Source organism: Drosophila miranda (genome assembly GCF_003369915.1).
Source record: "Drosophila miranda strain MSH22 chromosome Y unlocalized genomic scaffold, D.miranda_PacBio2.1 Contig_Y2_pilon, whole genome shotgun sequence".
Taxonomy (NCBI): domain Eukaryota; kingdom Metazoa; phylum Arthropoda; class Insecta; order Diptera; family Drosophilidae; genus Drosophila; species Drosophila miranda.
This window is the reverse complement of record NW_022881614.1, coordinates 1,143,850-1,157,982: the sequence shown is the minus strand read 5'-3', so window position 1 is coordinate 1,157,982 and position 14,133 is coordinate 1,143,850. Positions and strand designations below refer to the sequence as shown.

Genomic DNA, 14,133 nt, shown 5'->3' with positions numbered 1-14,133 from the left:
CCTTTAAACCCACGGCTTTTATTTTGCTTTGAATGAAAGCAATTACATCATTAGATGTGAGGTCAGGGGCCAGCCGTGAAACAACAACTTGTCATTTTGGTGGGACTCCCACCAGTGGTTTGGGCACCACAGGCCTAGTACCTGTGGTGGCAATATCCGGAGGTCCGGAAAGTCTATTTACTGGTGGGATCGGGATGGACGGGACAACTAGCGAACTTGCGGACACCACGGACACGGACGCTGCAGACGTACTTGGCTGCACATTCTCCGAGGCGATGAATTCGGCTACCGAATCTGCATCGCCAGCAGCTGTCGTTGCCCTTGGAGTGGCAAACGAGATCAACTGCTGCACCCTTGGAGTGCTCGGAGTCAGTTTTTCGGCGGCGCACGGCTGAGTGACGGTTGGCACTTGCAGATCCCGCGGAGTGACCTTTTTACGCCTCGGAGACTCAATCAGCAGTTGCAGACTGCCAAATTGAGACTCCATGGCTAGGAGCCGATCGTATTGCTTTTTAAAGCCAACGGTCAGCTCCTTAAAGCCCTTCCGCGTCTGCCTCATGAAAGCCACCATGTCTTTCTCCACCGCACGGCATGCCTCGCAACTGTAGTGCAAACCATTACGTTTTGAAATGGCATCACTCACAAGGCCAGAAAATCCAGCGCATTTTGCGTGCACTACGCTGTCGCAGAGCCAGCAGGGGATAATCGGCTGATCGTGGGTGATCTGCTTATTGCATGATTTTTTGGCACATACAACAGAAAACTCCATAATAAGAAATTTGAACAAAATTAGAATCAAATAATATTTTAAAACAAATGGCTATCAAACCAGTGTGCCAGAAAAACCATCTGGAATGACTCAGCACATTGATGCTCGACTTGAATTTGGATGGTCCGATTTTTTATACCCGATACTCAAAATGAGTATTGGGGTATATTAGATTTGTGGTAAAAGTGGATGTGTGTAACGTCCAGAAGGAATCGTTTCCGACCCCATAAAGTATATATATTCTTGATCAGCATCAATAGCCGAGTCGATTGAGCCATGTCTGTCTGTCCGTCTGTCCGTCCGTCCGTCTGTCCGTCCCCTTCAGCGCCTAGTGCTCAAAGACTATAAGAGCTAGAGCAACGATGTTTTGTATCCAGACTTCTGTGATATGTCACTGCTACAAAAATATTTCAAAACTTCGCCCCGCCCACTTCCGCCCCCACAAAGGACGAAAATCTGTGGCATCCACATTTTTAAAGATACGATAAAACCAAAAACGCAGAATCGAAGAGGATGACTATATGTTTTAGAATGTAAGATCTCAACCAGATCGTATAATTATTATAGCCAGAATCAAGAAAACAATTTCATTCTTTCTCGCTCTGTCTCTCTCTAACACACAGGTTTCATGGTCGGTTTTGCCAATTGCAAAATATGAGTTCAAGGATCTCAGAACCTATAAGAGCCAGAGCAACCAAATTTGGTATCCACACTCCTGTGATATCGGACCTTGACCGTTTCGTGTCCAAATTTCGCCACACCCCCTTCCGCCCCCGCAAAGGACGAAAATCTGGGGCATCCACAAATCTCAGAGACTATTAAGGCTAGAGTAACCAAATTTGGTATCCGCACTTCTGTTAGATTCCACTATAAAACGTATATCTCAGAATTTCGCCCCACCCCCTTCCGCCCCCACAAAGGACGAAAATCTGTTGTATCCACAATATTGCACATTCGAGAAAACTAAAAACGCAGAATCATAGATAACGACCATATCTATCAGATTGCTGAATCTGGATCAGATCAGATCATTTTTATAGCCAATAGGAACAAATCAATTTGCAGTGGCTACGCAGCGCCCGACGTCACGCTCAGACTGATTTTCTGTCTCTCTCGCACGCACTCTTTGTCGTGTCGATTAATATTAGCGGCGTCTGCCGGAGGAGAGCCATACTGACTTAGTATCGGGTATAACTGTAGAGTTGCGGTGTCCGCAGCAACTCACAACGTTCCCCCTCGTTTAGATTTAAGTTCTTTTTTTAACTTTTTTATTTCTGCCAGAAGCCTGTTGCATTTCTTTTTATACAAGAATTTTTTTTACATTTTTCGCAAATAGATACTTCTTTTTCTGCATCAATTTCGGGCTCAATAAATTCAACAGAATTATTTTCCAGTTCAATTTCTAAGTTCAAAGTTGGAATAGTTTCGCTTTTCAACTTTTTCTTCCCTATACCTTAGTAAAATGGCTATATGTGCATTGCTTTGAATGACTTTTTTTTCAACACGTGTTTTCTTGATTTATTTTATATTTTTATTTGGGTAGCTGTTAATAAGTACAAAACAAAAAGGCATAAAGAAATTCAATATCAATTTTTTTAATAACAAACAAAAATAATTGTACATTTTTCACATAGAAAATGGGTATAACAGCAAGTAATAATTGCATCATGGTACAGGCGAAAAGGGAATTGAAACCCCGCGCGCTCCCTCGTGCCTTTTGGGTCCTAATGTTAGGCCCCGCCATAGAACAGCTTTTTGGTCGCTCATGCAACATCTTGGTATTGTATAGTCTTTGATGCTATCAATCAATGACAAGCCCCACCCACTCTACCCCCTCTCCAATTTATACTTGCGCTCGAAATAATATTTAAATACAGCTTTGTAGAGATGTGTGAATTATTTCCATTTTATTAAAGAATGATATTATGATTATTTACATATACGCTACTAAATTTTAAACTTTTTCCAAAACAAATTTTATTAGAAAAATAATGCATATTCGTCGCATACCTTTCGTTAATTCCGTTATATTGAGCAAAATAATATACATAATTTTTTTGTTACCGATTTTCTTTCGTAGTCATAAATTATTATTAGATTGATTTTCGGTTGTGCTGTGGCTCTTCCCATGCTCTGCTTACGCATTTTCACTAAATTTATCTTTCGATCTTCCGAACCTTCTCCTTCCCTGCGGCAGGCAGGGCAAGCAGAGGCACGAGAGTATTTTTAGCTGCAAAACAGAGTAATAAAATGTGAGGTATTGGCCAGTAAAAATAACTTTCGGCCAACATTCGGCATTGCGAAATCGCAAACACAATTTTTGTTGCCAGGCAATTCCATAATTGATCGATTAACCATTTTTTAAACACTTTTTTTCTATTTTTTCATTCTTGCTTTCAGCTCGAGCAGCGACCATTGAGCGGCAGAAGCAGCGGCGCGATAAGCTGGACAATGTTTTGCGGGACAACAAGAAGCGACTGCTGGTCCTGGAGCAGGAGATCAACATACTGACCGAGCCCGTACCGGTGGGCGAATCTGAAAGACTGGATAGAGATATCAAGAAACTGACTGAGGACTGCCAGCGGCTGCTCAATTTGATCAACGGTGAGTCCCGAGTGCGGTTCCCTAGACAAAGCTAATACTAATCAATATTTATTTTGTGGAACCGCAAGCGAATGGGTCTAATCCTGCGCCAAATTCCATGAATCGTCAGCACTCGGCCCCAGCCAACAATAACCAGCAGCAGCCACAGCCATTCCCACGCCAACGACAGGCTGGTCGCTCCCAGGCGCCGCCCAGCTCGTTGCGTCTGCACTCTGTGCCGGCCCATACAACGGCCCAGCCGGGCCCTGATTTTGTGCAGCACCACAGCAGTGCTCCGACGTCGGCGTGCCTGACGCCCCAGCAGCAGCAGCAACTCCAGCTGCAACAGGAGCCGCCGCCTACGTATGCCCAGTACTACCAGTTCCAGCAATATCTGCAGCAGCAGCGACAGCAGAAGCTCCAACAATTTCAACTGCAACAGCAGCAGCAGGCGCAGCAGCAACAACAGCAGATGCAGTGCCAATACCTATCAGACTCGGACGTGGACGAGGATGAGGAGCCACTTGACATGTGGGCCTGCAATATGTGTACATTCCGCAATCATCCGCAATTGAATATTTGCGAGGCCTGTGAGAACGTTAGGATCCAGCCGGGTATGATACGCATTGTACCTAGCGGAAGTTGCCCTGGAGCTGCTGGTGGAGCTGCTGGCACCTCCACTGGGAGCCATATGCCTTGCATACATAACCCATCCAGAAACGGAATGCAAAGTTCTCCTAACATGCATGCGCTCGCTTTTGATTGCTTACCCAACAGCCTGAATGTGTCCCGCTGATAATGGTGGACTTTGATACTGTGATAGCATTTAAATTAGTATCGTGTGGCCCTGGCCCTGGGCCCGGCTCGATAAATTGGGGCTCTCAACCTGAAAGACATGTCCTAGCCAGCCCCTTCAATTTATGATTTATTTATATTGCAAGTGCCTCAGCAACAGCATTACGTTAACGATAGATTTAACAGCAACAGTTGCATAGCTCTAAGCAATGAAACGAAACAAAGTTTATTATTTTTAGCAACTTGATCAATAAAGAACGTTATTTAAATATTTAAACACGCTTCGCCTTACATGTCGCTTCACATGTTGTTCACGCTCGTTGGTTGAGCGCAGAATATATGTATGTATGTATATTTTATTTTGTGGCCCACTCTCTACTTTTAGCCCCAGTGCTGAGTCGTGAGGATATACATATAACGCTCTCGCCAGGCGAAAATCGTGAGTAGAACTTGGTGGAGTAGAACCCACGAGATCCCAGAATTTTAGAGTGAACTGAATCCTCTCTCTCTCTCTCTCTCTCTTGTGCAGGTATTATACACTCCTGGATACTATCATGACAATTGGCCAAACGCTCACCATAATCACCCAGACAAATCCAGAGATATTTATTTGTAGTTCGTCAATCTACTCTACGTATATTTTATTATCTAATTTGCTCTTTTGGTAACTTATTGGTAAAAAAATTTGTATATAATACAATACAGAATATTTAGTCAAATGCTGCTGGCAGCAATTATCTGTATTTCTATACTAGCTAGGCCATTATCATACCTTGATTCTATAAGAAAAGACTTTTAGTAACGTGTCGCATCTGAAACTAGGAAATAATTTTCGAAATGGAATACATGTACATTTGGTAGGTAATTACCTGGAGAAAAATAACTCAGTTGGGGTTTTCTATAAGAAAACAAAAAACACAGAAACACCCAACAAGCTAATAATCTTTTGTAAGCTTATCAAAGGCCGCATATTTAACGAAATTAAAATGCAAGTTGAAAAAACTTGTTTCGTGATTTGGAAATATTGGAAAAAGAGTTGATGCTTTTATTTATTTATTATTTTCAACCATTTCTTTGACTTGCTCGCTTCAACTGGAAAACCATAGATTTTTCCTCATGTTTTGAATGAATGCTTGATTTAAAAAATGGTATTTTGAACGATCGATCGTTTTGATTGTTCTATTTATTTTCAAAATAATTACATATATTATTAGTAAAATAATATTTTACCGCCGATATTTATCTTGCTTATCGATATGTATAGTCAAAAGTCGCGGGTATATCTGATCACTAACAATACAGTATATATACTGTATACAGTGATAAATATAACGGAAACTGAGTCAACAGAAGAAAATATCCGCACCATTTGAATATTTTCGACAGTCTAAAATAATATCTTGGTATATTTTATCAATTTTATCAATCTATTAAAATAGCAAATAAAACAAATCTCTTAGGCGCTGTACTCTAGCCCATCAGTTGTCATCACTGATTTCAAGCCAGCTCTCTCCTGCAAAGACAACATGAGTCGTAATTTTGAATTGGCTACAGAATGGGGTATGGACATCAGGCAAAAACAGGAGAAATATACTGAATTGGTATATATAACGACGGGGAACGTTGTGAGTTGCTGCGGACACCGCAACTCTACGGTTATCCCCGATACTAAGTCAGTATGGCTCTCTTTCGGCAGACGCCGCTAATATTAAACGACACGACAAAGAGTGCGTGCGAGAGAGACAGAAAATCAGTCTGAGCGTGACGTCGGGCGCTGCGTAGCCACTGCAAATTGATTTGTTCCTATTGGCTATAAAAATGATCTGATCTGATCCAGATTCAGCAACTTGATAGATATGATCATTATCTATGATTCTGCCTTTTTAGTTTTCTTGTATCCTCAATATTGTGGATGCAACAGATTTTCGTCCTTTGTGGGGGCGGAAGGGGGTGGGGCGAAATTCTGAGATATACGTTTTATAGTGACATCTAACAGAAGTGCGGATACCAAATTTGGTTACTCTAGCCTTAATAGTCTTTGAGATTTGTGGATGCCCCAGATTTTCGTCCTTTGCGGGGGCGGAAGGGGGTGGGGCGAAATTTGGACACAAAACGGTCAAGGTCCGATATCACAGGAGTGTGGATACCAAATTTGGTTGCTCTGGCTCTTATAGGTTCTGAGATCCTTGAACTCATATTTTGCAATTGACAAAACCGACCATGAAACCTTTGTGTTAGAGAGAGACAGAGCGAGAAAGAATGAAATTGTTTTCTTGATTCTGGCTATAATCATTATACGATCTGGTTCAGATTTTGCACTGTAGAAGATATCCTCTACGATTCTGCGTTTTTGGTTTTATCGTATCTTTAAAAATGTGGATGCCACAGATTTTCGTCCTTTGTGGGAGCGGAAGTGGGCGGGGAGAAGTTTTGAAATATTTTTGTAGCAGTGACATATCACAGAAGTCTGGATCCAAAACATTGTTACTCTAGCTCTTATAGTCTTTGAGCATTAGGCGCTGAAGGGGACGGACAGACGGACGGACGGACAGACGGACAGACAGACATGGCTCAATCGACTCGGCTATTGATGCTGATCAAGAATATATATACTTTATGGGGTCGGAAACGATTCCTTCTGGACGTTACACACATCCACTTTTACCACAAATCTAATATACCCCAATACTCATTTTGAGTATCGGGTATAAAAAGAAACACCAATTAGCGCTTAATTAATGCAAATAAACTGAAAAATGCCAAGGCAGATCGTACAATACAACAAACACAAAGTGAACAACGATGATTTTTAGGTTTTCAACAAACAAATAACAAATTAAAATTGTAATATGAAATGCGTCTAGAAGTGAATTTTAAACACACACCTAAAAATTATGAAATAAATGAAAATATACTATAATTAAAGCAGAAATGATTTTCATCTGATCTTCTGTAGGATCTTAAATAAATAGGCTTTCTTTTAGAGGCTCATCCATTCCGAACTTCTTTATTTGTACATAATCCATTTTGTAATTCAACAGTGGGAAACTACAAATTTTTTCTGGGTTAATAAATGTGAGTTAAAAATAATCAAATAATCGATGAAACGATGCGGCAGATTAATCTAAACGGTGGGGAGAAGTAATATTAAAGTATCAGATGGCATAAAAATCAGCATTTTTCTTGTATATCACATACCTAAAGACATGAAGGGCCATGGGTGATGGTGGCCATGGTGGCCAATCTCGAAATCAGAGTCTTCGTCGTCGTCAGCACTTAGGAAACCGAAATCGAACATGTCATCGCCGTAGTAGTCGGACTCATCATCGCTGTCCAAATCATCCTCTAGATCGTCCGGCTCGAAGTCAAAGTCGTCGAAGACAAGGTTGGGAAAGTTTGGATACATGCCATCATAGTTCCAAAAGCAAAAGTGCTTCATCTCGATGATATCCTTGGGGGCGACATCAGGATGCTATTTCACGAAAAGATTATCAGTAAAATAACGAGTCCACAATATCGTCCAGAACTGAACTCACATACTCGATGAGACTGTTGACTTGAGTGCCCGACACACAGAGCTGTACTGGCAAGTTTCGTTGATTCTCCTTCCTCGAAATGTCCAAGCGCAGTTTTTTTATGATTCCATGTACCAATTTCTCGCTTATTCCTTCGCAATCCTCTAGGCCTAGGCTATGCAGCTTGGGGCAAGATTCGAACACAAACAAAATCGAGGAGTCATGCAGTCTGTTGCACTTTAGGTTTATCTGCTCTAGTTTTTTGAGGCTCGAAAACACTGAGAGTGAACTGTCTGTCATAGCAAACACTTGGGGTAGGACAAGACTGCGCAGACCTCTTAGTTTGGAAATTTGGACAAGCAATTCGGCGGACATACTGGAGCCCCCATAAACCTCTAGGCACTCCAGCTGTTCGGCCTTATGCTCGGCCAGTTCCTGAAAGAGTTCGGAGCGTATAGTGCGGCCTGGCAATCCGATATAGATGCTCAAGCTCTTGAGGCTTGGCAGCTGGGCCACGTACTCGTATGTCTCCCTTGGGAAGGCGCTTATACAAAGCACCTCCAAAGAAGCGCCAGAGTTCTCCTTGATCATCGTTTCAAAGACGTGAGAATTCATTGTGTCAACTCTCTTCACGTTTAGGGTTTTTAGGTTGGTTAACACCTTGCAAATCTTGGACAGACATTGGCCTTGAAAACGAGGGCATCCGGACAGAGTGAGAGTTTGGATGGAAGGGGAGAGCTCGTGTAGTGTTACACCGGTAATTGGGTTGCCGGCAATATTGAGCACCTGCAGAGTCCGACAGTTCCTGAGGGCCGAGTTGCACTCATCAGTCAGCTGATTCTGCGGCAGCTCCAGCTCCTCCAGCTTGGTCATCTTGGCGAAGATCTTGTGCATATTTCGCGAAGTCAACGGGCTGCTGTGCAGCTTCAAGGACTTTAAATTCAAACAATTGGTCGAAAGAAAGTCGCACAAGCGCTGAAAGCGCATCGGCGGAATCACGCCGGTAATGTGCTGAACATAAGGACCGGACAAATTGAAAAATTCTCGGAGGTCCCAGACAGTCATATTCTCAAAATCGTACAAATCAATTGATTTGTGCAGTCTGGCCGTGGCCTGCTGATAGATAGCGCGGAAGCGAAGGCATGTCCGAGCGAAGACCGTCTGGTCGTGCATTGGGAGATGCTTCATAATCATCTCTAAGCAGAGATCGTTGACATTCAAAATGAAAGGACACAGTTGATTTGCTTCCTCCTGGTCGTCCGTTCCGTAGGCATCTGGCTGATGCCAGCTATCGCTGGCCTGCACATTGAATCGCCGACCGTTTACATGGTGTATCCGGCTGTGCAAGGCTCTAAAAATGCAGAATATCAGTGGATGTTCTCACACTCACAGTAGTGCGGCTGGCATACTCACTTTGCTGCATCCTTGGGATTCTCATAAAACACACAGCCAGTCTGGTGGGAAAAGCGATTTGATCTGCCAGTAGCACGTCTACCACCACCACGAAAGAGATTCATTTGCAAAACGCGTCCATTGTTTGAAAAGTGCGAATGCAGCGTAGATTGATTTAGCTGCGATGAGACAGGACAGTGTATTATTTCAGAGTAAAGCTTGACAAAAGGGGGACGCGGACACTTACATCCGGTGGGATCTTGTATAAATACAGCTTCAGCACTGGAATGTGGTCTTCTGTGTAGGCAATACCATTCTTGAAGTAATAGTTCTGTTCCGCTGCAATGACAATGGCAAAACCGAAGTGCGTGCAATGTGTGCAAGAATTTGGCAACAATGAATAGGAGTGCGTTTGTGCGGACTTGCATCGGATAACTGCATACTTTCTACGACTTACATGGATTGATGACAAAATGGGCCATATTTTCACAGATTTTAGTCCAATTTTATACAAAAAGTTAGTCCGAGACTCGATTTATTTGAATCAATGTTAGTTTGTATAAGTTTACATTTAACATTACCTGGCTTCTACAACTACACGGTAACTACATATTTGCTACATAATGGGAGGGAAAATAGGGTATTGACATCAGCAAAAACGGCCCAGGACCACCACCAAAAATGAATAGAGATTCAAATATTTTCATTTACTTTATTAAATTGTGCCTTGTTTTGTTTACGTTTAAGTGTTAACGTAAAGCACTAACCATACAGTATATATGTAGATGTGCCAGTTCATACAACGAAAGCGTCACACACTGGCTAGCGCGTTCAGTACCCCAGAGTGACGTCATCATGAGAGAGAGAGCGCAGATAGAACATCTTTGCATGTGTTAGTACACACGCAATATGTTTCGACAAAAATATGTGATTGTATGCTTTTTCAGATTTATTGAACTCTCTCAGGTCTGGTTCTGTTTTGCCACCAGCATGTTTTAGTGTATGGGTGCACATGCATTCTCACGTACTTTGCGTGTGTGTGTTTAGTATTGCTGGCCGCTAGAACTGAAATTTGAGTTTGGTTCTTGTTTTGGTTCTTTTGATGGACTGACCTACCGCCACAAAATAAATGAAGAATGGGCAGGGGGTGGGGGTATGGTACACTAGGGCGCGGGAAATGAAATAAAAGCTGTTATTTGTTTGATTTATACCACAAAATATAAAATCTTACAATAATATATTTACACATTTATTTCCTTATTTTAAACAGGTTTATTATAAATTATAAAAATTATGCAAACGCCGTCGGTTCTCGACTTTTTTGTTTATTATAACTAAAACAATGATGTATCTAAATATACAATATAAGAAAAAATATATATATACTTAAATAAATATGCATAAATATAAATGGAATTGGTTTTAGATATATTTCAAATCAATTGTCAATCGCGCGCTTTCCGACGGGAATCTGCAAAGCAAAATTTAGATGCCGGTCGCACCTTGAATACTCTCATGGACAATACCCATAAATTTTCTAATTCAATTATAAAATATCTTATGTACATACATATGTACATAAATATTAAAGTTTATTACATTCGTATATTTTATTTTGATATATTTAGTCGGCATTTCGAGACAAAGTCTCACAAATTCAATTTAAAAAGAAGCATAGTCCAAAAATTTATAATTTTAACGTCAAAAATAGATAAATATGCAGACTGGTTTAAATTTTCCGATCCGTGCTTTGTACACCGAAATCATCTGCTTAATGAGTTGGTATTGATTTTGATTAGAAAAAATTGTAAATGGTTAACAGATAGGATGATAGGGAATCAAAATGCAAAATCACACGAGAAGAAGCTCAAAAATTTTGCGGTAGTAGGATTTTTTATTTCATTTTATAAAATGTATGTAAGTTAACGACAAAGTTGCCACAACACCAGCAACCGACACGAGCCGCTCCAGATCGCCAAAACTGCTGGATCAGCGTCTGGACGATATCCGCCAACGGCGAGGGATTCCGAGAAATACCTCGCCACGGCTGAACTGCTGTCGTTGCATCGCTGCAACATTCCGCGGTCGCGAACCCACAGTAAGAATAGGGCCTCAAAATATATTGAAAAGTAGTCTTTAATTATTCGTCAAATAAAGAACACGGACTTCGTCCGCAAGAAAACTCAATACGTTGAATTTATTAATATAAAAATTTATCTTGTATAAGTTTATTATATTTTGCTTATTTTTTATTTTCATTTATATGTTTCAATTCCCTTTTCGCCTGTACTTCGTCTCTACCGCGACCCCGCTACCCATCGGTTTCGTCTGTTCGGCAATGTCTTCACCAGCAACGAAATAATTCTGGACTCTCGAGCCTCAGCACCGTCGAAGCGGTGGTCGCGGATCGCCGATGTCTTTGGAGCGGCACAGTGGGACAATTGGCCGTCTCAGCTTGCTAAATTAGTTAGTGAATATGAGTTCCATAAATATTTGCTCACTGAAAAAATGTTAAACTTTGAGTGCTTATATCTCCTAAACTAAAACTATCTTGAAAATTCGATTGGAAAATTCTCTATTAGATGCGTACATTAAATTTATCTAAAGCACTCATATAATTTTTTGACTATTTCGGCTGAGTCCACTGTGCCGCGCCAAAGACATCAGCGACCACGCTGCCCTACGGCATGATGCAATTATACAAGGTGGTCTCGTCGGCAAAAGTTAGTCCCTTAACGTATGCTAGCAATAAGTGCGAGTGAAGAGCACATGGTATAGTGAGTGTGAGTGAGACGGTATATGTTGATGTTGATTAACCCTTAACAGTAGTGTTGGGTCGTTCATGAACGAACGAACAAAAATGAACTATTCATGGATGTGAACGAACTGAATAAGTTCATCTTATTCGTTCTTTTTCGTTCATCGTTCTTTTTTGTTCATCGTTCTTTTCCGTTCGTTCTTTTTTGTTCATCGTTCTTTTTTGTTCATCTGTCGTTCTTTTTTGTTCATCGTTCGTTTTTGTTCCTCATGTTCGCTATGTTTGAGCTGGTATGGCAGCTCTTTTTGTTTTGCTCATTTCGTTTTGTTCGCTATTTTCGAGTTGGTATGGCAGCTCTTTTCACATTTTGTTGTGGCGGACTCTGGCAAGAAAGTTGAAAAGAAATTTAAACTTTTTTGAAATGTCGCTTAAACGTAAAATTAGTGCTTTATGGAATCACTTCGATGCTATAGATGACAAAAAGGCAAAGTGCAAGTACTGCAAGTCGGATTTGAGTATAGCCGGAGGTTCACAGAGCAATTTAACACGGAAGTTGAAGTTGAAACACCCAGCTTCTCTCGATGAAATTGAACGACAAGGAAGTACTGAAGCCAGTTATTCTGCCGCCACAACATCGCAGCAAGAAATAGCTGCATTTGTTCAGAAGCCACCGACAGCGTGTAAAAGTGAGCAATTAGACAAACAGTTAGTGCGAATGATTTCCAAAGGCCATTATGCTCTCCGGATCGTGGAGGGGCCGGATTTTAAGAAGCTGATAGAGGACGTATCAAATTGCCCTGGATATAAGTTGCCCACACGTAAAACGCTGTCTATTGTGCTACTTCCAAATATACACAGTGAGTTAATTGCCAATGTGAAAGAGAAGATAGCATCTGCATCTGGAGTTTGTCTCACAACTGATGGATGGACATCGCTCACCAATGAGAGTTACATAGCTGTAACCGCACACTTCATAGACAAGACGAATATGGAACTATCTTCGCATATGCTAGCTTGTGAAGCGCACACAAGCCTCAATCTTTGCTCTTTTCTTCAGAGTGTTGCAGCTGATTGGAAAATTGAAGATAAAATTACTGCAATTGCATCAGACAATGCTGCCAATATCGTATCAGCGATAAAATTGGGAAATTGGCGCCATATTCCATGCTTTGCCCACACTTTGAACATCCTTGTACAGAAAGCACTGGGACCAATTGACAGTGTAAGGGTCAAAGCAGGGGCAATTGTAGAATTTTTTAATCGCAGCTCATCCGGATTCAAGAAGCTCAAAGAAATTAATAGCCAATTAAATCTTCCCGACCTTAAGCTGACACAAGATGTGCCTACACGTTGGAACTCAACATACAAAATGTTTCAGCGCTTGTCTATTTTAAAAGATGGAGTTATGGTGGTCATTTCCCTTCTACGCCCTGAACTAGTACTGACCCAGGCAGAATGGGAAATTATTGATGGTGTATTGCCAGTGCTGAAGCCATTTTCTGAAATAACAACTGAAATTTCAGCAGAGAAAAATGTCACCTTATCAAATGTTATTATAATGGCCACATTGCTGCATCAATCCATAGCCAAAGCTATTCCAAGAAAAACTCAAAGAGCAGTTGACCGTACGTTTTGGCGATTTGGAAAATAATATTTTGTATGCAGAGAGCACCGTACTAGACCCAAGATTTAAAAAACGGGGTTTTAGGTCCGATGAATGCTATGAAAAAACAGTTGCAGCTCTACAATGTTCGCACATCCAGATTTGGAGTTTCGCGGATATATGCAAAAAATTCCCAAGCTTTTCGAACAGTTATTGATATGCTGACGAAGCAAAACTGTGAATTCTGGCACCATCAGTTGAGAGAGGATACGCCGTACAGATTGATTATTCGAGATATCCATCCAAATGTACCAAAACACTTAATTGAGCACACTTTCACCGACAAGGGTTTCACAGTCATGAACATCTACTGCCCCAGGAAGCCAAACTGGCGTAATATTGAAATAAATGAAGAGGATGATCATGAAATAAATAACTTAAAAACAAGACAGAGTATGTTCTACGTGAACCTAAAGAAAACACCAAATATTGCAGAGGCACTTAAGATTACTCAAATTGGAAGGCACAGAGTAACAGTAATTAAGGCAAAGCACAGTAAAGAATTGGTGCAGTGCTTTAGATGCCAAGATTTTGGACATACGCGAAACTACTGCCTTAAAAAGCCAGTCTGTGGAAAATGCTCTGGCGACCACTATACTGGATCAAAATCGTGCGAACTAAGTCTTAGTAACAAATCCATTTGTGCAAACTGCGGCGA

General features: G+C 41.2%; 2 protein-coding genes across 8 annotated transcripts in view; one reads left to right on the top strand and one right to left on the bottom strand.

The window, feature by feature from the left end:
* The window catches only part of LOC117193439 (putative uncharacterized protein DDB_G0271606), a 50,118-nt gene extending 45,333 nt beyond the window's left edge, over window positions 1-4,785 (top strand). For 4 of the 6 annotated variants that reach the window (XM_033398186.1, XM_033398187.1, XM_033398184.1 and 1 more), the window contains exons 3-4: window positions 3,170-3,373; window positions 3,433-4,424. In XM_033398186.1, coding sequence (XP_033254077.1) covers window positions 3,170-3,373; window positions 3,433-4,148 — 920 coding nt within the window. In that variant the 3' untranslated portion in view covers window positions 4,149-4,424. Of the gene's footprint in view, window positions 1-3,169; window positions 3,374-3,432; window positions 4,425-4,532; window positions 4,587-4,676 lie in introns of those variants that run through there. The other 2 variants (XM_033398189.1, XM_033398188.1) reach the window with 2 other exon arrangements.
* Window positions 4,786-7,125: 2,340 nt separating this feature from the next.
* On the bottom strand, window positions 7,126-9,617 carry LOC117193440. 2 transcript variants are annotated; one of them, XM_033398190.1, is made up of 6 exons: window positions 9,512-9,617; window positions 9,302-9,393; window positions 9,076-9,233; window positions 7,684-9,013; window positions 7,346-7,619; window positions 7,126-7,271 (listed from the first exon to the last, which is right to left on the bottom strand). In XM_033398190.1, the coding sequence occupies exons 1-6, from the start codon at window positions 9,534-9,536 to the stop codon at window positions 7,267-7,269; spliced, it is 1,884 nt and encodes a 627-aa protein (XP_033254081.1). In that variant the 5' UTR covers window positions 9,537-9,617; the 3' UTR covers window positions 7,126-7,266. The 2 variants fall into 2 exon arrangements, with proteins under 2 accessions (XP_033254081.1, XP_033254082.1); XM_033398191.1 differs by lacking the exon at window positions 7,126-7,271 and having other exon boundaries at window positions 7,483-7,619; window positions 7,688-9,013.
* Window positions 9,618-14,133: the final 4,516 nt, after the last annotated feature.